Source organism: Pleurodeles waltl, chromosome 11 (assembly GCF_031143425.1).
Source record: "Pleurodeles waltl isolate 20211129_DDA chromosome 11, aPleWal1.hap1.20221129, whole genome shotgun sequence".
Taxonomy (NCBI): domain Eukaryota; kingdom Metazoa; phylum Chordata; class Amphibia; order Caudata; family Salamandridae; genus Pleurodeles; species Pleurodeles waltl.
Window position 1 is genome coordinate 38,866,091 of NC_090450.1, and position 25,054 is coordinate 38,891,144.

The following is a 25,054-nucleotide window of genomic DNA, read 5'->3' on the forward strand; positions in this document are numbered from 1 at the left end:
AATCAATTGTATTGATTGAACAACACTTATGTGGAGAGTGACATTTTATTGTACGGTTTATAAAATAGGCATTTCTAAAATAAAACACAAAGGACTTAAACAAAAATACATAGCTATCTCACTGTAGGATGCAGACAGTGTTAAAATTATGCATTACCATTGGGGAAATGTGATTTATTATAAGTCATTTGCATTATTCTGGGACCTTCAGAGGATTATTGGAGGGAGTTTATCAACTTTAGATAAATGCGGGTGCAGAGCGATTGTTGGCCTGTTGGTGGAGCCCCGGGTGCAGGGGCGGATCAGGACACACTATATCAAAGTGCCGGGGCTTGCGTATTTTACTCTGCTACAATCACAGTTTTTAAGGTATTGAAACATTCCATAATGAAGAGTCTGTATCCTGGTTTTCCAGATTATGTTGCCTCAGTGGGATTTGCGCAATTGCCTGATATTTATTAAATTATTCAAACTAGAGCTCAAAGTTTAATATATTCTAAATCCTGGTGTATTAATGTAACCTCTGGTCTCACATACACAAGAATTGACCTGAACAACCTCGTTTTTGGACATTTAGTGCCAATTGCACATACATAAATCAGAAAATTGAGGGCAGGTATTTAACAGATGTTGCTCAGTTCTCTTCATTACATTTCTCAAGAAAATGTGCCATTTTCCCACAAACCGGAACTAATCACTCATGTTCTAACCACACACTGGGGCAGTGGTTACTATAAGCAGCTATCAAAGAAACTTGGCTCTTTTTGTAACAACTCTTTTTTCCATAGACACAGAACGGATGAAACAGTTTGCTACAACTGCCCCCAAAAGACTCAGGCCCTCAATTACAGTTTGGAGGATAAGATACTCCATCACTAATGAGGTGGATTACATGTACATTATCCGCTATGGTACTTGTAATATGGCAGACAGGATATTACACATGCATTACAGCCTATGTCACTTGTAATACGCCGGGCGGGATATCCGTAATGTTTTGAAGGAGTATTTTAGCCATCAAATTCTAAATAAGGCCCTTAATCTATAAACTGTTTTAAAAAAAACATAGTGGTTGAGGTTCCAATATTTTTGCTATTGCTTAAATCAGAAATGCAGCCAACTGTAGGGAGTTGGGAAAACTCCAAGACTTTGCGTAATAAATGACTATTCCAGAAAAAAAAGAATTAACATTGTGTCTAAGCAACTTAGCTGGCCAAGAACCAGACTTTCTACATGATAAAAAAAGGCCGAAAGCATTTAAACAATGATCCTCTGATAATAAACAAGTGCATAGCCCACGACTTTTACCTATAAGCCATAGCAGTAGAACAATATGTGCACTTGATTGTTCCAACTCTGCATTTCCTCAGACCTTCCTTCAACAAGTCCATGTATGACAATTTTGTACATTTAATCCTCTTCCCTAAAGTTATTGTAAAACATAACTACTTCCACACTCTCCATCATAGTAAAGTCATCATATTCATATGTCTACAGTAAAGTTGCAAATGTTTCTTCTCCATTAACAGTCAAAGCTGGGGACCAGGAGTCAAACAAGTAGCTGGCCATTAGTGGAGCTGTGTTTGCACAGCATCTTTGATGTGGACTACTTAGTTCCTTGTAAGGTGCTGGAGGGTATCAATCATGCACAACAGATAGGATCTGCCTCATCAGGTTTCCTGCTTCATTCACGAGTTTGAGCGCTGCAAAGGACAGATAGTGCTCGGTTTCCTTGTCCCCAGTGGCAAAGTGCTGGTCGTGCAACACGTGCCCTTTAAATAAAAAAAAAAAGGATTTCAATGCAAAAAAGTGGCACTTTGTAAAAGAGACATTAGGTGTAAGCAAACTGGGCTTTTTGCAGATGTCCCCCTCACACTTTTTGCCCCCATTTGGACCACTAGATGCTGGTTTCTTGGCTCTGATAGTGCACTGGGGCCTGCTAACCAGTCTCTAGTGTATGTGTTCTTTCTCTAAACTAATTGTCGACATGGTAAATTCTTTATTTGCAAAACTTTATCCCCTTGTAAGCACCTAGTAGATGGTACACGGGGCATAGGTGGTAAAAGGGGTCCCCAGGGTTGCAGCACGAGTTTGTGCCGCCCTAGGTGACCAGGCAAACTACTGATGGCAAGCCTACCACTGCACACTGCTGGAGCAGTACAAACTGCTCGAGTCCAACTGTGCCCTCACCATAAGTGGCACAGTCCCCTGCAGTGCCTTACATTTATGTCAGACACCCCTAAGGAAGGCCTATGCAGCCCAGGAGGCAGGGTGCATTATATTTGAGATGTAGGTATATAAGCATGAACTTCTAAGCCTTCATTGCATCCTTTCCATTAAGGTACACTATAAGTGCAGGCCGGTCCACAGGATATCATTGGACTTAAGCCCTGGTTTACCAGGGCTGCTAGATCCAACATGTAATCAACCAAGGTATGTTGAGTTTAGTGTCAAACAAGATGCCTTCTCTTTCCAACACGATTCTAGTGTCGAGGAATGGCTGGCATGGACCCAGGTGGCACACTAGAGGTTGCCCACCTGTTTGCCACCGTCCTTTGTGCTCTGGCCTTGCCTTTCACGCTTCTTTCCGTGCTTGCTGCCACCAAGACAGGATTCTGACCTCCATCTAGGCAGCCTAGGCACTCCAAGTGGTGAGAAACAAAGGGCTGAGACAGGAAGGAGGTCACATCTCCCACTATCCCAGCCGGGCTAGTGAATAGAGCCACCGTGGTGGTGAGCTTCAAAGGATGCATCGCCTTGATAGCCATCAGAGCTATCCTCCAGTGAGGAAACAGCCCTACTCCCAGGCATATTTGCTCATGGACAGGCAGGAAATTAGGTATGCAGGACTGTGCACACCCCCAGCAGGCTGACCATAAATCTAGGGTGAGCAGCCCAGTCTGTGCACTACATTTTTAATCCTGCCATCGTAGTAGTGTCAGAATATAGGATTTTGGGTAACTAAAGATGAACTGTCCCACCGGATGTGGTCACCTGAGGGACAGATTAGGTGTAGGAGCTAGCTGCTCATTCACCACTAGTCTCCACCACCTTAACTCCCCTAAATTCAGGATTTAAGGGATTCCTTTGATACCAGAACCTCAGATCTGATCAACTAACTTCAAAGAAGGATCGAGAGAAGCTCTGCATCACCTACAACCAGACTCTGCCCACTGCTCCAAAGCAGAAGAGGGAAACTCTGTCCCAGGGGCAAAAGACTGAACTGCGTGATCAACCTTGATCCTTGGCTGAAACTTGTTACTCCCAACCAGAGGGACACCTGCGAAGCCAGAAGCACCTTCAGTCTGCCCTGGACTTGTGACACCAGTACCCTGAAAACTGCTGGTAAGAAAAAAACATGCAGGATCTGAAATTACACCGTCCATCGGGGCCGCCATGTGATCGTCGGAAACCAGGTGGTCCAGTGTCTTTTAGGAGTTGTAGTCCAGACTACCTCAAAGTTTCAGGCCGCTACCTCACTCCCTTAGACCCCAGTAACTTCCGAAAGGATTCCTGCACCTTTACCTCTGCCAAGGCTTGTTGGCTGCCAGCCCAGTAACTAACCCCTTCACTTGACGCTGCAGGTGCAGGAGACAGTATGCAACCTGCATCCAACATCTGCAACCCAGCTGGGATTTTACATCCCCTTGTCAGCATCATTGTGCCAATATTAAAATCGGTATCAGCATGAGCGCCATTCAGCACCACGGACAGCCAGGACATCTCTGCACCCGGACCCCATGGACCAGGTAGAAGTTAACTGATTGCTGTGGCCTGGTCCCAGGTCCTGCAGAACCTTAACTCAGAGGTCGAGCTGCTGGGAACCCTTGCTAAGTGTTTGTTTGTCACCAGTGACATCCCTACCATTGACTTCAACGTGAGTCCCACTCAGCACCACGGTCAGCCTGGACAACTCTGCACCCTGAAGCCACATACAAGGTAAAACTGCCCTGACTGTGGTGATCTGGTCCTAGGGACTGCACTAACTTAACTCCCCAAAGGGCTCCATGCAACTCATCTATTAAGCGCATTTTTGCAACACGTGATATTTTGCCATTGACTTCAATGCAAAGTTTAAATGCCATTTCTGCAGTGATTTTCGATTGCTTCTAAAATCAATATCTCTTGTTTTACTGTACCTTAAAGTTCATTTTGGTGTCTAAATGTATGTAGAAATGTCGGATTTTTTTTTTGTTGAGTCGTGTCAATTACTTATCGTCCATGTTTGTGCTGTGAAATGCTTAAAACATTGTTCCTCTGTGTAAAGCCATAGTTCTCTTTGCCACACTACCAGGACTGAGCTAAGGATTTACTGCTGTGATTCCAAGGACCATCTCTGGGGTATTCAGAGAGTATTATATGGTGAGGAGTAACCCTCACAACACATAAGCATGTAGGATTGTAGTATCAGTGTCAGCTCCTCTACTGCCCTCCACACTACTGCCAACGGTTTGCGTTCCAGTTTCATTATTACACACTGCATTTTGGTTTGAAACCCTGACAGTCTGCAAAGTTGAGCAGGTTCAGGGAGCTGAAAGTGGTAAACAATGGCAGCCTGATTATAAAGCTCTCTCTTCTATAATGGAGTTCGTTCCTAAAACTGAAGGAGTTGAGATGGCACCTTTTAACATTTTTGAGAAGGTTTTTCTAAAGTGTTTTGCAAAACACATTTGGAAATGTGAATTGAGATCTCATCCACTCCTCTTTCCTGAAGAAGCCTCCAGGTACAATGGGGATTGAAACATGTCCATTAATTCTATGCACATCATTATTACCTAACAGACTATTTAGTGAGAACACTGATTAAGCTTCCATTAGTGTGCCCTTGAAGTGGGGTTAACTGGAAGCAACTCTTTGGGCCGGTGGTCCCTGGAGTGTCAATTAAGGTCAACATGATGGATATCTTAGCAGTCTTCAGTGCCTCTCCCCTGCTATTCCTAGAGAAGATCAGGGGCCAGGCTCTCTAATGGCTAGAATGATGTCAGTCTCATCTGAAACAGTGGGATTGGACAACTGCACTTGTGACTTCCTTCTGGTCCCTTGTTGTGCTGCAGAGGGCTAGGAAAGGGCGAGGAACTTGTTTCCATTCTAGTGAGTGCTCATATTTTGAAACTAAGGGCTGGTGGCTCACTGGACTAATGCATCCACTTCAGGGATCTGGTTTGACCTCTCTGTGGACCCACTAAACCACTCATCCTTCCAAGGTTGATAAAAGGTGTACCATTGAGTTGGGTAACAATAAACATCTGTTATTTCTACACCGAAGACCCAATAGTTATGTGAACGTGCACTTGTAAGGCACACTTTATGATACGTTGCACTATGTAAGTGGCACCAATGAGGCTCTAATGCTGATAGGCATGGGTCTATGCTCACATCTTCAATGTGGCGGCGCATACCACAGACCCAGTCACAATATTGCTGCCTCATGGTGCTTGGCCATGTCCCAGCCCAATGCTGCCAGTCACATTGTGTGTTCAGAAGCAGGCAGTGTCGGCCCAGCAGCCCAGGAAAAGATCCCAACGAGATGGGGGCAGCCTGGCCAGGAGCCTAAGAGAGCATGAAAGGAGACGGCACGATTAATAAATGATGCATTCATTGCTGCTACAGGGCAGATGTGTGTCCTGCTTGGGTATGAATGACATGGAAGAGGTAGGCTTGTGTGCAGTGTGACATTAACCCATGGTCAGCGGTGGAGCGTAAAAGGTTTCTGCAAAGTATGGGTAAAGCAAACTGGCTAAGAAGCCTCTGGTTCTGGGGAGCATGAAGTATTCCACCCATCTCATCATGCGTCAGCAATTTTGATCTTCCCATGAGTGTTTGGAGGTTCCATATCCCCAAGAAACGTGCTTAACAAATGGTATCCAGGTAATGTCATTTTCAGAACAATTTCTTGATGAGTGGCTAAGAATTTGGGGCACTTTAAAAAAAAAATTGTTAGGTAATTTCACACTATGTGTGTAGTTTTAAAATGTTTAAATCAACATTTCTTCACTTCTACACAGATCACTTGCTTTGTTTTTAATGCACTCCTTTCCTAGTAGATTCTAGGTAACATTTAATGGCTGAAAGTCTACTTAGGAAGAGCTGGATGGAAAATGAAAAGATCCACTCAATTCACAGTAATGGGTGATAAACAATAGAGTTAGGTAGATCAACAAAAATAACCCAATGCTTGCACAAGAGTCATGAATTAACAACCATGGCAGAAGGTGGCCGCTGGCAACAGAGAGACATTGGAAATTAGTTTCTCAACCACAACATCTAATACCACTCACGTACCAACTTTAACTCCCCTTCCCCATAACAAGAAACAAGAACCACCACTTCAGACCACACCTTGTCACAATGTGGACCCCACGTCATCCGACCAGTCGCAGATACTTTCTGCTTCCTTCAGCTCCACCATGGGACCAACCTCCTCAATGACATCCCCCCAGCAAGCACCAGACTGGTTACTTATGGCTCTTAAAGGGAACCCTCCCTCCCACTCCCCTCTCAGCTAGCTAACTTCCCTCAATCCCTCAGCTTGCTTTGTTGGGAGGCCGGTTTGTGACTGTGCCGGCAGAAGAACCAGGGAGGTGGATCCACCGTCTTCGATCACTGGGAATCGACTGCGATTGATCACCATCTGCACCGGGCTGATTGACCCCTCCCTTTATTAGAGAGCATGCCTGCCCTCTAGAGGCAGACGCTGGAGGTCAGCAGCGATGGTGCCTGGGCCGAGACATAGTCAACACAACATCACCCTAAAGCCCGATGCAGGCGGGAAGGAGCGGAGCAGCCCCCACCTCAGCAGGTGAGAGCAGCCCAGGACAATGGAAGTTCGGAACATGTACTTCGCACAGATTGCACTCAAGGGAAGGGGCCACTGGCAGACCACTTGGACACCGCGCACTACCCAAAAAATGGTGGGTAGAGGAAATCACGTGAGAGTGAAGAGAGCATTCAGCGGTGTCCCAGTCCCCTAAGGCCAACTTATCTTGCACGAACTAACCTGTATCTACTGGGACCATCTATGCAATACCGGTAGGTTCTCTAGCAAGCAAATTATAGCCCATTTATACCTGTGTTCATTCTGATGGATCAGAGCTTTTATGAACAATATTGAGTAGTGTGAGAAGAATTAAAGTAATTACTGCCCAAATTACTGAGTTCTGAGTGTATATCCCACACAACTCTCTGGATAAACCTTGGTCTGCTCAGCTCCAGTGCGCCTGAGGGCCAACTGCTAAAGGGTTTTACCTAATGCTTAGCTTTGGCTCAATAATAGGTTAAAACTCAAGAACTCCAGTAGTAAAAGGTTCTTATTCATACAATCTGAGACCTTGGAAACCTGAATAATGAAATTAACCACTTCATCGGTCACATCATCAAAACACCTACGTTAACCTTAGTTATAACGCTATCTCTACACACGACACTAAGCACAACAGCAACATTAACTCTAAAACAAAACACGCTAACCGTAATGGTTTCCTCTACCATTTACCCCAACTTTGTTCCTTCCCTAACTTTTAAAAAGTGTAGCCTAGCATCAACCTCATTGCAAAGCCTAACCCGTACAAACCCGAAACTTAATTCCAATCCTACACCTTGGCTTAGCGGGACGGGGTCAATGTAGTGTTGATCAGGAAGTGATAGGGACACAATGTTGTGGTGTCTTTGCAGTGGTAAGTTGATCAAGTAGCAGGGTTGAAACTCACAGACACGAGTGATGGGCCCCACAATGTGACCGCAAGAGCACCCAGTACCCTCTCTTCCCTTACCCACCGCGTACCCGCCGTTAAGTGCTTTTGAGTCCATACAAATATTACACATATTGTAATGTGGGGCACTAGAAACACTAGAATGAGTCCAGCTGGACTCTACACATATCACATCATTCATGGACCCTGAAACCGAGGTTTACTGAGCATCTAACTGCCAAAAAGGTTGCCATCCGAAATAGATGCAAAGAGGTGTTACACCGAAGTTCACACAACTTCAGAGAAAGGCAAAAATAGAACCCATGTCTCCTGGTGACACAGCTGACATCAGGCCAACAATTTGTTTGCTGTGGCGAGAGGGGTTGTCCTTAAATGGAACTTTGTTCCCGGATCAGGATTACAAAATTCACAGACATTGTCATACCAGTTTTTTCCCCCCACAGACAAGTTTCACTTGGCAAACCTTGGCAGAATGAGAGCTGCGGAAAGATTTTGTTTTTTGTTTTTCAGAATGGAGAGATACAAGCATATTACCGACTTTTTCACACTCCAAAATGCTGAATTCAAATAATGAAAAAATACTGCAAAGGGTAAACACTGCCGGTTGCATTGTGGGTATTTAAAGGGTACAGCGTTACCGTACCAAGCGTAAGCAGGAATCACAATATGGCCACTACTAGGCCGTATTTCTCCTAACAAATGCGCCGCTGCCCCCTCCGCTTCTCTGTGCATCTTCGTATATTTTCCGGCGGGGCTGATAACTTCCAACATGTCAAACAACAGAGGCAACAAGCAGAGCAAATCGTATCACCACTTACACAAAATTGGCATGATCTGTTGGCTGATGATGAACAGTACAGCAGCATCCCCCGTTATCAGGATCAGTGAGAAAGCATGGACACATTTCAGAAATTGTCATTTTCTTTTTTTTTTTTTTTTAAGTAGTGTGACAATTAGAGCTTTTGTCAGACGTTGTCAAAGTGACCGAGAAACTGGTTAAAACCACAACAATAAAATGTCTGGCTTAACAGGTCAAACTGGACAGTTGAGACACCCCATCGGCGAAGACACCTCACAAACAAGTCTCTGAAGAAGAAAAACAAACCAGGGACTTTGAGAAGAGAGGAACTCTGAACAAATGACTCCAGCTGAGGCTTTGAAGCCCTGGCCACATGTGAAAACAGAGCATACACAGATCGTGAAATGTGCATGCTGTTCCTGAAACTGGACAAAACTGGTCCTCCAGCAAGGAACATATTACACACCAATAAAAACAAAATGTACTTGGCTGGGGGAATGTATAGCAGAGATTACCTGCATAACCTGGCAACCGTGAGAGAATGCACACAAACAATTTCCTTCATTGCCATTTTCTTGTGAAAAAAAAAAACAGTCTTCCGGTACCTAAAGTTATTTTTGCGCTACAACAAACTGTCTTGGTCCTCAAAGTAAGCAGAAACCTAAAAAACGAAGATGCCATGATTTGATTTGCAGCTGCAGTAATTTTCAAAGTTTTAAAAGCAATAACAAGTGAAAAGAAATCAAACATACAACTACTCAATGTATTACATGAATACGGTCAAATGAAAACGATTTGTGTTTCTCTACCTGGATGCCAGCTTCACTGACTCGACCACGAGTTTCATTACTTAAACAAGCATTTCCAATGTAATGGGTCTCGCGTTTGCTCGAGTTAAAGCTGTTAGCTTTGTACATTCCAAACTGGACATTTCTTGCCACATAAGTTGAAACTGAAGAGTAAAATAGTTTACATAACCAAGCGGATTCAAAGCGCCACGTCTGCCATGAGCACGAAGGAGAGACACAAAATGAAAAAGAAGTTCGCTCACAGTCAAACGTATCAGCAAACGTGCAATTATCCATGTAACAGGGTCGATGGCCAAGGCGGTAACAAAACTGCCCCAACGAGGGACAAACATAAAGCATGTACAAACGGCGTGCGTTGGACATGGTTGAAAGCCCACAGATAGATTACAGCAGGCCAGAGTGCTTGCGCGCTTGACCTACAAAATGAATAAAGACCTGCTTTGCTTATTAGAAATTGGTCAGAAAAATGCCCCAGTGGAGCTAAATGACTTAATGCAAAACATAACATGCAGAAAATAATAAAACCCCTGGGACACGGACATTGACCTCTGATCTTCCCAGGAATGAAGAAACTGACCTTTGAACTGTCTTAATAGGTTAATGTAGCACAACAGGTCGGAGGTCACAGAATCTACTTCTACATACAGAAGCACTGGGGGCGGGGGAGGTTTGTTGGGCTGTGTGGCTCGTGCAACACTAGGAAAAGATTTAGGGGTGAGAAGAGTCTAGGACAGTAGGGCTGCTTAGGATTGGGGGCACTCCTACGGCGTCAGGTAGGTTTATACTAAAGGTACGTTCCGCATTGGGGTCATTAGGACGCCATGTAGTGTGAGGAACACAGTAATTTTAGCCCTAATCATATAACCATGTTCCAGAACCCCATATTAAGGCCCTTTTGAACTCAAGTAAACCGTTAACATAGTAACACTATTCACTGTGTAATATATATATATATATATATATAAAAAATGTATTTATCTATTTATTAGTGCTTAATTTGTAAATAAAAACGTGCCGATGCTCAAAGCCCTCCTCTTAAACACGCGGCTGCTGCAATTAGATGTGGGAACACGGAATATGGAGGCAGTGTAATCCCAACGCCATCTCGGGCCTCCTCAATATATGTAAAGCCACTCTCTTCCCCTTCAGCTCACTCTTTCAGCTTCCTGCTTTCTCCCATTGTGACGCTTTTTCGTTTTTCTCTTCCCCTGTCTTTCCCGTATGTGTCTTTTGGGCGCAGCAAATGCTTGAAGCAGAAGAATAAGTGCCAGCCTTCAAAAATAAGTGCCGGTGCTCCGCACCGGAAACAACAAGCACAAATTAAGCACTGATATATATATATATATATATATATATATATATATTCACTGATAAAACCAAAGGTTAAAGTAATGTTATAGTTAGGTGTAATGCTCAGTATTAAAGTAATGTGTTAAACTATATTTAAAAAAAAAACTGAAATTCTCTAGTTATAGTTATACAGTTATCTCAAATAACTATGGCTTGTGCCCTACAGTAACTATAAATCGCTCCCCTCATGCACAGTTTTCACATCAATAATTCCATTGCAGAAGTTGCAGTGATATTATCAATTATGTCACAGAAGATATCATGAGTGATGTATTATTGGGGTAATTAGCAGTGCATGTTTAGGGTGCAAGTTATAGTTACCTTAGGACATGAGTCATAGTTAAATAAGATAACTATAACTTTAACTGGTGAATTTCTGCTAAAGTTATGTTGTAACTGAACATTTCACCTAATTATAACATTATATTAACCTTTATTTTCTTCAGTGAATCTATAGTTTAAAAAAAAATGTAAAGTAATATTTAATTAACACACATAAATTCAACCCCTAGGGTGGGCGGTTGGTCACAGGGCCTGCAGCCGACCACCCCACTCCCTGCAGCCAACCTCACACTGCGCACGGCCTTTGGGTGGCCACAAGGCCTGGCCTGAGGCCAGGCTCTGTGGCCAACCTCCCCAAAGACTGCAAAACCCACACTGCACACGACCTTCTGCTGTGTGCGGCGAGGGGTTAACCACCGTGCCTGGTTCTTGAGAAGCCATCCCCCAGAGCCTTTTTAAAAATAAAAAGGAGAGTGGGACCATATACCCCCCTCCAATCCTCATTAAGCCCTGGTACCCCATCCCCAAGGGCCTTATTTATTTTAAAGGGTAGGGGGGGCATGTGGCCCCCTCCTCTGCAAGCCACATTAGACCTTGCCGACTCGACCCCATGGTATCTGTATTATATGCACCTTTTTTGCTTTACTAAAGTTTAATACAGTTTTATCTATGTTGTATTTATGTTGACACCTTTAAAATCTTTAAAAGAATGAAACAAGCTTCAGCTGAGATGATCAAGACTGCAAATGTGTCAAAATGTTAGCTTTCTTAAGAGTTGTCAGGGTGAGTGAAGACCTACTGCCCAAAGGACATAAGTAACAAGTGTGAATATCATTTTCCAAAACCCACATATAAATAAAGACCATGCACAGAACACCCACAACAAATGAGTGAAAACGTGTACTCAAAACCCACTGTAGAGGAGTCAAGACCATAGTCCATGAATGAAAGCCACCCAAAAGAAACACAGCTGATAAGCGAAGACCATGCACCCAAGACCCACAGTGCATGGATAAAGCCATACCCTGAGGAGCCACAGTAGATGAATAAAGACCAAGGACCTAAGACTCACATGGGATGAAGGAAAACCATGCATCTAAGATCCAAAGTGAATGCTGCTCATGCCCTAAAGAACCACAGCAGATGAACTATGACATGCACACACCTAACAATACTTAGTGGATGAGTGCAGATGAGAAAACATGCACTGCACCTAAGAGCCACCGTGGATGAAGACATGGATCTGATGTCCACAGCAGATGAGCTAACACCACACATATAAGACCCACAGGGGATAAGAGACGACTATACACCGAAGAACAACAGTTAAGTGAAACCCATGCAACCAAGATTCATGGCTGTTGAGCCAGAAGATGATTTCTCAAACACCCACAGGTGATTAAAGACACTGCTTTTAAAGACTAAAGTGGCCCCTAAGAAACAGATGATTACTGAAGACGTGCACACAAGATGTGTGGTGGATGAGTGTAGAACATGCATCCTGACAGTACAGCTAACAAGCACAAGGTCACATTCCCACAGCTGATAAGCCTGAAAGCCAGGCATCTCGGAAACACCACTAAGGGAAAATTAAGCATCTGAGAACAAAGATGAGTAAAGACCAAGCATAACATGTCCACAGTAAATAAACAAAGAGCAGTAAATAAGCATAAACCTGGATGGAACATAATACAGCTAAGATGGATAGCTTTTAAATTAAAAAAAACATTTTACTCGAGATCCACAGCATAAGAAATCAAGACAATGACCTGAATAATACAATGAGGAAGCAATGACTATAAAGGAGAGGCACACCTGAGACAAGACAGTTTGCTCAAGATCCAGAGCTGTACTTGTACTTGAGATTCACAGCTAATGAATCTCAAGACTATGGCCCTCATTACGACCCTGGCGGTCGGCAGTAATATGGTGGAAAGTACTGCCAACAGTTTCCACCATATTATGAAATTGGCGGTTTGGCTAAAGCCCAACCGCCAATGTACCACACCGACCGCCACGGCGGTAATGGCCGCCGGGCTGGAGATATCAATCTCCAGCCCAGCGGCCGTCACTGTACCGCCTGCGGGATTATGACCCTGCCTACTGCCATGGTTTCCGTGGCTCCCTTACCGCCACAAAAACCATGGCGGTAGGCACTGGGATTCCCTATCACTGATAGAGGTCTTTCCCACCACCCTCCCCAGAGTACCCCCACCCCCTCTTCCTCGCCAAACCCCCTACATTCACACCCCTTCACACACACACCCACCCACCCAATCCCACATTCATCCATGCATGCATACATCCATTCACACATCCGCACACACTTTTATACATACAAGCAGACACGCATTGACAGAACACAACATACACGCACTCACACCTCCATACATGCACACACATTCAACATGCAACACACACCCCCATACATGCATGCACAAATATACACACGCACGCCCACACACAACAGCCCCCACTCCCCTCCCCTGTTGCAGCACCCACTTACCTGTGTTCAGGAGGTCCTCCGGCATGCGATGGGACGGGGCGCTGCCGGCAGCAGCGTCCGCAGCAGAAAACCGCCAGGCCGTATTACTGGTCAAAATACGACCGGCAGCGGTCTATTGGCATGGTGCTGCTGCTGGTGCGTTTCGCTTTTTTATGACAGGGAGCCGAGTGGTACAGCACTCAGCGGACTTGAAATGAGTGACAATAAACAGCTGTGAACAGCGTGGCAGTGGTCTGATGAAAGAATAGACTCTGGTTGTCTGATTTAAACCCTTGGCATTAAGGTAAAGAGATGAGATTGGTTTAAACCTATAGTCTTAATGAAATAGAGGAGATACAAAAAGAATTGAGGGTATCTCTAGAGATAGTGCAATAGTTATTGTTGAGATAGCAGACATTAAATGAGTCTGGAAAGATTGTGCAAAGTGAGTGATACCATCTAATAAAGTGAATATTGTTTCCTAATAAATATAGAGCTTATTAAATATCATATAGTCTGGAGGCATGTACATATATATATTTTTTAACTGTTATATTTATTATTTATTGAAATGGGGATTTGCATGTTTTTGTTTTTAGAACCATTATTGCCCTTTTTCCAGTCCTGAGGAGGCCTTAAATCAGCAGGCCGAAACGCGTTGACCTTTTTGTTTTTGCAAGTGTATTGGGCTTGTTAAATAATGCATTTTACTGTAAATATTTGAGATGAACTTTATCATGTTTGTGGGAAAGAAATGCACAAATTGTTGATAAATGTTTGCATGGAAAAAAGCCTAGTCACTGAGCATATAAAAGTGGATCACATGTGAAGTTAAAACAGTGACTACTATTCAAATTTAGAGGGCATCAGTTCAAGATGTGTCTTAATGTGATAAATCCTAGGGTGGGTTTATTATGTGTATGTTGTTAAGTATCATTTGTTGTAATGTTATTTTTGTTAGATACGTATTTGTTTTGTGTCACCATTATTCCTTTTTCGCTCTTTGAAGTATTTGATTGAAATGAATTTGGAGAAAATAATAAACTCAATAATAACAGAATACAGGTCTGTTCTTATATAATTCATTTTTGAATTGGTCCCTACCTGCCACATCTGTTTTTTCTACATGCTGCTGGCAGCAGCGTCACCTCACCGGCATTGGCCACAGCTGGATTTCCGCCATCCTTCTTGCGTAAATCCAGCTGTGGTCGGAATACCGCGGACAGCTGGTAGCCACGGCCTTTTGGCGGCCGTTGCCACAGCGGTAGGCGGTTTTTACCACCACTGTCATAATGAGGGCCTATGTGCCCAGACCAGTAAATGAGATGTGAAGATCATGTACCTGTGACCCATGGCGGAAGACTGACGCCCATGCACCCTAGAAGCACCAGTGATGAATTTGAAGATTCCTGACCCGAGACCCCCGTCTGATGAATCTGGGAACGTGGTACCCAAACCACACATAATGCTTAAAGTCCTTAAACCTGAGACCAGCAAATGATTTGTTTGAAAACCATGTGTGCAAGACTCTCAGATGAGGATGAGGATGACGTACTTGAAATGCGTCGCTGACGAGTGAGATCCATGCGCTAGACTCCAAGCTGATGGAGCACTGAACACCCAAGACAGAGCGTCTCAGGACAATGCACCCAGAACTAAGAGCAGAAAACTCTGAGCATCGTGCACTAGAGATTAAACGTCACCATTGGAGAGAGTCAGATAGCCCTTGTGACCGGAGGCTTCATCTAGCACATCCATCAGGACTGATACAAACTGACCATCAGCAGTCACACCCAGACACTGCAGCTAAGGCAATTATTACTGGGGAAAAAATACTATTGGATCACCCTTGCCGTCTTTTCGAGGTTGCTGTACCTGTTTGGAGAGGTTTAATCAACGATTTTAGACAATATCCCCGCAGCGGTTTCCTTCCTTTATGGGTTCCAGGCCCTGGAATGGAGAATAACAAGCTGGAATGTGATTTACCAGATCAAACACTGCAGGTGTTTCAGATTTTGTGGCCTTTCACGCAAACACTTTCCACCAGACCTAAGCAAGCAGAAACTCTCAAATCGATGGTATCTACAAGGTGCACTTCTCACCAGTTAAAATGGACTTGCTGTTCTCATAACTCATAATTAGACGTACAAGAACATGAGCCCCCGTGAATTCCCCGGAGCAACCCCCGGGGCCGGAGAGGCTGCTGCAGGCGACTTGGAATGAGGCCCCTTGTTTAATGGAGTCCCCGAAATACGGTCCTTGAATACAGAAACTGACAAATGCAATCTCCGCCATCAACACAGGAGCAACAAGGCACTCTCATTGGTCACCAATCCTGAGGCATCTTCACTGGTTTCCAGTTGATCCAGGAGTTCCATTCAAACTTCTAACCAGTGTTGACAAAATTAAGGTAAGACAACTTGTCACCAAATCAGACAAAGGTTCTCTATTAATGTAGATGTTCCCTACGCTTAGCACTGCAAAGCACCAAATTCACAGAAAAAAAGTTAAGCAAACTCAAACATTTGCAACTTTTCATGGAAGACCTAGGCCCAGGCCAGAGAAAGTACGGGTTTTTGTAGATTTCCATGCGCATGCCCTTTTTCCCTAGGCAGGGCCGGCTTTAGGGCGGTGCGACTGCACCGCGCGCTCACCTGGATGGGGGGCGCTGAGCTCAGGAGGGGCTGTGTTTAGCAATAACTTATGAAACTTGCGATTTAAAAGCAGCACCTGCTGCAAAGTTCCTTGTGCCTCCAGCCTTTAGGAAGCAATTAAAGTGTCGAGATACTACTTGTGATTAATGTGCTTGCTGGAGTCGGCGTTTTGTCCAGTGGCAGTTCTGACTCCCCACAAAGTAGCACAGAGGGTTAATGTGCCTACTGCAAAAAACAGATCTATATTTTATGTGGATAACTGTGTGGATTAGTAAGGCCAGCGTTTACGAGCACTTTAAAACAAATTAAATGTATCTGCGAGAGGGGCTGTGGAGAAATGAGGGGCACTTTTGCCAGGTGGTAGTAAGGGAGCCTGAGGTGGTGTTCATGGGATGTGTGGGGGCCCCAAAAAAGACTGTCACACAGGGCGCCACCAGTGCTAAAGCCGGCCCTGTCCCCAAGCATACTCCCATGGAGTATAAAAAGAGAGAGCCTCGTTATAAGATTGACACGATCCAGAGGGTTAAATCTGCGATCCATAAATACCAACACCGCCAGGTCCACAATTTCCACACCATTCTGAGTTATGGACCTTGGCGTGGGGTTAATTCAGTAATATCAGTTTTCCCCCTTCTGATGTGTACACTAGAATGTACACAAGTTTAAAATAGTACTAAGTACTAGAAAGCCACTGCAAATGTTTGTAAATTCTCAAACGTTGTGACAGGCCCTCTGAGTGGGTTTCCTGAAAATCTTTATCCCGGCTGAATTCGAAAAACTTGTTTTGTGCTAAAACTCGAGACTTTGGGTTTTCCCCCCAGACACATTTCCCCTGTGAAAAGCAGGTGGATTTGCGCAGACAAAAGTATTCAGAGTAAGACAAAAAACACTGAAAAATTCTACAGCGAACAATAATTCCCACGTATAATCCTCAATGAGATGGTTGAAACTCCAAACACCTCAACTGGTTCTTACTGTTCCGCGTGGCATCAGTAATTCCGGGTGCGGGATAGCTGCTTAATGACCTCCTCAGAGTGGGGCATCAGCTCTGCATTGCCCACTTGTATAGGAAAAGACATTCCCCCACGTTTTGGCCACCATAATGACTACAGTTAATTACCCAAAGATTGCAAAATTTCTGTAGCCCTAAATGAAATTCCAGCACTGAATTTTTCATTGATGTGGAGGATTGGATTTTGCAAGCAGAGATTTAAACTTTTAAGCATGTACATAACACACACCCGACTGAGAGGTCGAACCCTGAGCGGAATAAAAGGACAGCTAGAGAGACATGAACAAAACAAATTCTTATAAATGAAATAATCCGTCAAAGAAACCAGAGATGGTCACACTGGTGGTCTGGCAATTGAAAAACACGTCAAATGGTCTGAAAAGCATGAAATCGAGAACTTCTCGGAATTGGGGTCAGGCTTCCAGAAACCATCACAGACAAGACTCATTCTCATGCTATTTCTCTCCGCCCCCCTTGGGTGACTCTCTATGGACTTCTCTTTGAAGGGTTTGGCCATTAAGTTAACATCCTACCCTCTTCAAATATCATTCATCCTTGTACAAGTATAGAGGACATGGCCCATAGAAGGACCCAGCTTTGGAAGGACCAATATTCAGAAGATGTTGGGAGAGGCAGGTGGACATCCAGAGTGTTGGAATCATGGTGCACAAGGTCAGGTATCTAGAGGAGGTTTGTACTGGATTTTTTGTAGGCTGAGAGGGGAAGGGTTTCGATAAGGAAATGTGTGTTTTCTTGGCACAGAGGAGGGAGGTTGAACCAAAATGAAGATGGTTGTATAGATGACTAGTAGGACCTCTAAATGACCTCTTGAGTATTTCACATTCAGGCACTTATGAAATTAGTGCACTCCGGGAGACGTAGTCCTGCTCAGTTGAATTGAATCAACTCAACTAACATCTATACCCAATGATTCATAAAAGAAGTGCACATCTCAATAACTTTGTGTCCGGTGACGGTCACCCAAACAATAGGAGATTTGGGTCCGGATGGTGAATGGGATGGGAGAGTTGTTTAACAAACAGCAAGGAGGGCATTAAGGTGACTTGTGAAATTAGCCTGGTTATTTTTCACAGCATGGCTTGATTTTGGAGCTGCGATGAGGGGACCGTTTTGGAGGTACTGACTTTAAGGAGGTGACTCTATGATGGCACTTGGGTCAGGATGACAATGCCATATTCCAAAAGCAGGAGTTGGATGTCACCAAGTTTGGGAGGCCTAGTTTGGGTTTGCACAAAGTGCTAATGTTTATGTGGCAGAGTATAGCTAGTTGCGTAAGAATGTTGGTGGGGACCTTTAACGGAGTACTGCTGAGTCTCTAGAAAAAAATGCTGTATTGGGGTGCACTGCATGTAAAGTGTTAACTTTTGGGGGCTACGTCGGAGGAGTCCTTTATGGGTTCCTGGGTTTAAGAGTCTGAGCACGAGTGATGAGTTTTGTGGTGTTGCTAGGTTACGGTTGCAACATGATGTCATGTCATGTGGCTCAACTTCTTTCCAAGTTATACGCCAAGGTGCTGTGCTGCCCCAGTCCAGCTTTTCCCTTTGAAATCTGGAACTTGTAGTTTTATTTATTCCATTATAAAACAGGACTACAAGTCCCAGAATTCAAAGAAAAAACTGGACTGGACTGAAGCAGCGCATCACGCATGGACCTGGGAAACTTGGAAGCTATAAGGTGGTCGTTTACCATTCATTGTTTTCAGGTATACGGGTTCAAAAGGTTAAACTTCCAGATGACGCGGTCCTGGTTAATGAAATCCAGGACTGGGAACCAGGTGTGCAGGTGATATGGATTCACCTAGGCGACATGTCCCGGAAGTGTCTTGGCAGGCACTCAGAATGAGGGGCTTTTTTTTTTTTTTTTTTTTAAATGAAGAGGGTCCCTCAAAAGTGGGATGGGTTTAAGAGGGTGATTTGCGGTTTCGTGATTTGGTGATGTGTTTAGGGATTAAAGGGATTTTTAGTGATGCAAAGGATCTTTGCTGTGGGTATAAACGAAATATTGATGTTACGCCTGCTGCTAGTGTGGTCTTCAAAGTATTTGTGTGAAGTGCTTATTTTGGGGTTCTGCAAATGGTTTCCACATGTGTGAAGAAGCCTGTGTGCTAGAGGCAGACTTTGGGGTGCTGCTATTGTCGTCATACCACCAAGTCCATATGCACTGGAGGTATGGCCGCTACAGAGTCTTTGCAGACTGGGTGTAGTACTGATTTAAAGGTGTTGCTAAGGATTTCCACACAGGTGATGTGCGCGGTGGGCTATTGATGTGTGTGAAGTGCTGATTTTGGGCTGACACTACGATCCTTTGTGTAGAATGCTGGGTAGGAGAGTGATTTTGGGGTACTCTTAGCTCTCTCGGTTCTGGAGTACTGTGTGGGGGAGTCTGGGTGTGAGAGCCCCGATGGTGGGGTGCTGCGAGGGGTCTAATGCCAATGGATGTGTGTGAAGTGGTGATTTTGGGATGTTGCTAGGGGTCTCTCGACTGTTTGAGTAAAAAGTGTTGATTTCGGGGGTCCTGTTAGCTGTCTGCGTGGGAGACTGGGTGCGAGGGCTTAATGATGGGATGCTGAGAGGGGTATCTTGACAGTGGATGTATGTGAAGTGCTGATTTTGGGATGCTGCTTGGGGGTCTCTTGACACGATAGAAGTCTCTTGATGCTAAGGTTCTGTGTGCAGAAGGTGGGTGAGAGGCTGGTGTGGTGCCGCTGGGGTCTTTTGGCATTTGGTGTGTGTGAAGTGCTGATCTGGTGTGTTGCCGGAAGATTCTTGACACTAGAGTTCTGTGTGATGGAGGCTTGGTGTGAAGTTCTCTTGACAATGGATGTTTGTGAAGTGCTGATTTTTGGTTGTTGCTAGGGGGTCCCTTGACACCTGGGTAATGTGTGCAGGTGATTGGGTGAGAGAGGCTGGTGTGATGGTTGCTGCTAGGGGTTTCTTGACAATGGATGTGTGAAGAGCTGACTTTGGGCGCTGCTAGAGGGCTCCCCTCTAGGGACCTGTGTGTAGGACTCCTGGTGTGAGAGGATGCTGTGGTGGCCGCAGGGGACTCTTGAAAATGGACCTGTGTCAAGTGCTGATTCTGGGGTGCTGATGTGTGGTCTCTTGATGCTAGTGCCCTGTATGCAGGAGATTAGGTGTGAGAGGCTGGTGTTGTGCCTGCTAGGAGTTTCTGGACATTAGGATCCTGTTTGCCAGACGCTGGTGTGATGGTTTCTGCTACGGTTTCTTGACAATGGATGTTTGTGAATTGCTTATTTTGGGGTGTTGTTATGGGGTCCCTTGACACCAGGGTCCGGTGTGCAGGTGGTTAAGTGAGGGAGGCTGGTGTGAGGGTTGCTGCTAAGGTCTCTTGAAACTGGATGCTTGTGAACTGCTGCTTTTGGGGTGTTGCTATGGGTTCCCTTGGCACCAGGGTCGTGTGTGCAGGTGGTTGGGTGAGAGAGGCTGATGTGAGGGTTGCTGCTAGGGTCTCTCGAATCTGGATGTTTGTGACCTGTTGCTTTTGGGGTGTTGCTATGGGTTCCCTTGGCACCAGGGTCTGGTGTGCAGGTGCTTAGGTGAGAGAGGCTGGTGTGAGGGTTGTTGCTAGGGCCTTTTGGCAATGGAGGTCTGTTAGCTTGTGAAGCGCTGATTTTGGGGTCTTACTGTGGGGTCCTTTGGCACCAAGGTTCTGCTGCTGGGATTCTCTTGGCCCCGCAGTCCGGTGTGCAGGCGCTGGGTTGGAGAGGGCTGTGTGATGTTTGCGGCTGGGGGTCTCCTGACAATGTATGTATGCTAAGTGCTGATTGTGGGGTGCTGGTATGTAGGATCCTGACATCAGGCCCTGTGTGCAGGTGGCTGCAGGTGGGGGTCTTCTGACACCGAGGTCCAGGGTGAAGGTGGCTGGGTTAGAGAAGCTTGCCTAATTGTTGCTGCTGGGGTCTCTTGAAAAGGATGCGTGTTAAGTGCTGATTTTGAGGTGCTTCTCTGAGGTAACTTGACACCGGGGTCAGGTGTGCAGTAGGCTGGAAGTGAAAGACTCTCTTGACTGCGAACCTGCATCAACTGCTTATTTTGGAGAGTTGCTATGGGGTCCCTTAGCACCAGGGCCCTGTGTGCAGGTGGTTAGGTGGGAGAGGATGGTGTGAGGATTGCTGCTAGGGCATTTTGACAATGGATGTTTGAGAACTTATGAAGTGCTGATTTTGGGGTGTTGGTATGTGGTATCTTGACACCAGGGTCCTGTGTGCAGGTGGCTGCTGCTGGGAGTCTCTTGCCATCACAGTCCAGTGAGGGTACAGGTGGGTGGGTTAGACAGGCTTGCGTGATGGTTGCTGCTGGGGGTCCTTTGACAACGGATGTGTGCTAAGTGCTGGTTTTGCGGTGCTGCTATGTGGTATCTTGACACCGAGGTCCAGTGTGCAGGTAGTTGGGTGAGAGAGGCTTGTGTGATGGTTGCTGCTGGAGGTCTGTTGTCAATAGATGTATGTTCAGTGCTGATTTTGAAGTGCCGGTATCTTGATACCACAGTCCAGTGAGTGTGCAGGTGGGTGGGTTAGACAGGCTTGTGTGATGGTTGCTGCTGGGGGTCCTTTGACAACGGATGTGTGCTAAGTGCCTGTTTTACGGTGCTGCTATGTGGTATCTTGACACCGAGGTCCAGTGTGCAGGTAGTTGGGTGAGAGAGGCTTGTGTGATGGTTGCTGCTGGTGGTCTGTGTCAATGGATGTATGTTCAGTGCTGATTTTGAAGTGCCGGTATCTTGATACCACAGTCCAGTGAGTGTGCAGGTGTGAGCGACTGATGTGATGGCTCCTGCTAGGGTCTCTTGACAATGGATGCCTGCTAAGTGTTAGTTTTGGGGTGCTGCTATGAGGTATCTCGACATCAAGTTCCTGTGCGCAGGAGGTTGGAAGTGAAAGGCTGTCTGTCTGCTGACACATTCTCTTGGGGGTGGGCGTGCATCAAGTGCTTATCTGGGGGTGGGGTGCCACGGGGGTCTCTGTACAGCAGATGAGTTAGAGGCGCTGAATTTAGGGTGCCGGGGGTCTCTTACCAGGGTCTGTTGGTACTGCAGCGCTCGCGCCTCCATCCCGTCCCCGGACATGTCGAGTTGTGCGCCCGGGATCGGTGCTCTCCTGGCGGACTGTGGTGCTCTCTGCGAGGGTCGCGGCTCTGCCCCCCGGTACCTCTCCCCGGTCTGAGGCACCCCTCGGTCCCCAGCGTTGTGATAAGGCTCAGCCTGTCCACCTCCGGCGGCTCAGGGTCACTCTCCAGCGGCTGTAACCCTCGTCCTGGCCCGGCCCGGGCTCCTGGGGCAGCGGTTCTCCTCCTTCCCCGGTCTCCCGGCCGCTCTCTGCCCGGCCACCTCTCTCCCGCTCCCGGATCCAACTCTCTGCCGCCTGCGGGGCTCCGGGGGCCGGGCAGCGCCGCCCCGGGACAGCCCAGATCTTCTGGGCACAGTCCTCCTGCCCCTCCCCGGGATCCGCCTCCCTCCTCGGCCCTCCTCCAGCGCACCTCTGCCCCAGCTGTCAAGTGCCCCGCGCCATGCGTGACACCCGGGCCAGCCTGGCTTTTCATCCAACCCAACGATGCATTCTGGGACTGTCCTTTCGCCTTTGACACAATGCACGGCAGTGAAAAATCCCGGCATGCACCTTGCTGGTGACAAAAAAGCCAGGTCTGGGTACAGGTGTCACACATGGCATGCGTGACCACGTGGCAGCCTCACTCGGGCTGACCCACTCTGTCACCCAGAACCTTCACTTTCCGTGACGTACAGGCGAGTAACTTTAGAATTTAGAGTTTTTCCTACGTATTCTGTCACTTGTAGTAGCAAACTTACGAATGAGAAAACACAACTATTACTTACAGATTGAGAAGAGGTAGAAAACATCTGAACTAGTTGAGTTAAGTGCTGGGAAATAGGAGATCCTGACGATTTTCAACCCGGGACCCCTCCTCCCCCACCCTTTTTAATTCTGCGCCATCATCGCTTTCGACGTCCACCGTTTCCGAGCATTTACGCGGGCACCGACACTTCACACATCTACAGACCCCTTGCACATCGCTCTGCCTTTCAGGTACTGCCCCCCAAACCCTGCTTACTGTTCCTGTCTTTCCTGCACCACTATACATTCCCATAGCTGCCAAATTGACCAGGTCCATGCGCCACTAGTATAGTCTAGGCTCTGCTTTTTTTTAAAACTTCAGTGCTTTAAATGGTCCGGGACTGTCCGGTACTGAGTACCGGCACTTTTTTATCTGGAGTGGGAGAGTACGTGCACTTCTCAAGAAAAACGTAATACATTCAATTGGTGAGTACCGGCACTTCTCAGAAACAAGCTCTTTTAGTTTTCCATTTCAAGCACTACTAGATCTCTGGGACTTGCAGTCCTCCTTTTCTCCTGGGTTCGAAAAGACTACAAGTCCCAGAATTCTAAGGAAAAACACCTGGACTGGCATCACTTCACGCCCTCTCCCCGCCTATTCTCTTAAGCATCCCATGGCCCTTTCTGTGCCTTTCACAAGGAATTTGGTTTCATCACGACTGAGCTTTATGAAGAGTTTGGGTGTTCCCTTTTTTTTACACCCTATGCCCTTTGCACTGCCCATACAGCGCCCACTGATTTGCCCCCGCCCTTCCAGCCCAACCTCTTCCTGACACCCGCGGCGCTGCCCGGTGTCTCGTGTATCAGCGTCACAGCGCTTTATGCCCCTGAGCACACAGAAATAAGCAGTAGATGCCAGCTGCATCAGGGATTGTAAATATTGTAGCATATTTACGCACTAGTCAGACTTTCTGTAACATCGACCCTATGGCCAATCATATCCGAGGCCTAACTTCGGAAAACTTCACCCCTCAGCTGTGTCATAAACACGGTCTCAGGCTCAGCCAATGCAACCCGGGGTCCGAGGTACAATGTAGCCGGATTGTTTTGAAAGTCTGGGCGTCCTCTCAGTCCATGGTCTCTGGCTCTGAATGCAGAGCTGGACAGCTCGGTGGGGTGAAGCCTCAGCTGCGGAGGTTCCATTATAAACTCTCACAGTTTTGTTTGTGCCCAAAACCATCCATGCAAACAGCTAAGTAAACGGAGACTTAAAGGCGTCTAGTTCTAGATAGTTACTGGGGAGCTGATGGTGGGTGTTCAGTCAGGACCTAGTCCAGTTCAACACTAGTTAAGTTCCCCATTGGCCTCACTGTTAAAAACTGGGGGGAGGGGGCCCAGATGTAGTAATAAATCAACCAACACCATAGAATTCCTTAGGGGACTAAACTTTAGGGTCCTTTACCATTAGAATGGCTGGTGACAGTCAGTTTCCCAGTAACAGAGACAGCTGTGGAAGTAGGAGTCAGTCATTGGATCCAAAGGCATCACCATTTCCCATGGGAAATAGAACCTAGGGGTAGAGGCCCACCGTACCTCTAACAATTGTTGCACAACTTCAGCCGCTGGGCCTGGCATGGTGGTAGATTTCTGTCTAACTTCTCGTTCCTGGTCAGCTGAGATGTGGGGACCCAAGACGTGGCCCTCCTTGTGTCCCCTGGGCGGCTCAGCTCGCTCCACAGTTACCCTTCATCAGCTGGGCCTTGGCCAGGTCTTCCTGACAGCCAGGTCAGCTCCTCCAGGCCTGGCAGTCCAGCTCCTTTTATTTTGTACTGGCCATAGCAGCCTGGGGATTCCAGGCCTGGGTCCTCCTGGATGGGGAATGGCCACCAGCAACATCTCTGAACCTGACATTGCATCCTCCAAAAAATAGGATGCTACGTCCCATGGGATTGCAGACGATTTACAAAGTCATTCAATGGACCAGAAATGTAGCCCCCCTTGGAGGCACAATACGGAAGCCTGGGCCAACAAAAGTGCTTCTTTGTTTCAGATTTGGGATTTCATCCCATGTGGGAGGGGTGGTTTTTATTCCTCTGGTTTATGTAGAAGTCCTTGATACACATC

At 46.2% G+C, this 25,054-nt stretch overlaps 1 protein-coding gene across 2 annotated transcripts in view; it reads right to left on the bottom strand.

Annotated features, from left to right (window-relative positions):
• Window positions 1-22,694, bottom strand: part of CLCN2 (chloride voltage-gated channel 2) — a 436,625-nt gene extending 413,931 nt beyond the window's left edge. Inside the window, exon 1 of one of the 2 annotated variants that reach the window (XM_069212988.1) lies at window positions 22,156-22,694. In XM_069212988.1, the coding sequence (XP_069069089.1) occupies window positions 22,156-22,206 (51 nt within the window). In that variant the 5' untranslated portion in view covers window positions 22,207-22,694. The remainder of the gene's footprint in view (window positions 1-22,155) is intronic. The other variant, XM_069212987.1, reaches the window with a different exon arrangement.
• Window positions 22,695-25,054: the final 2,360 nt, after the last annotated feature.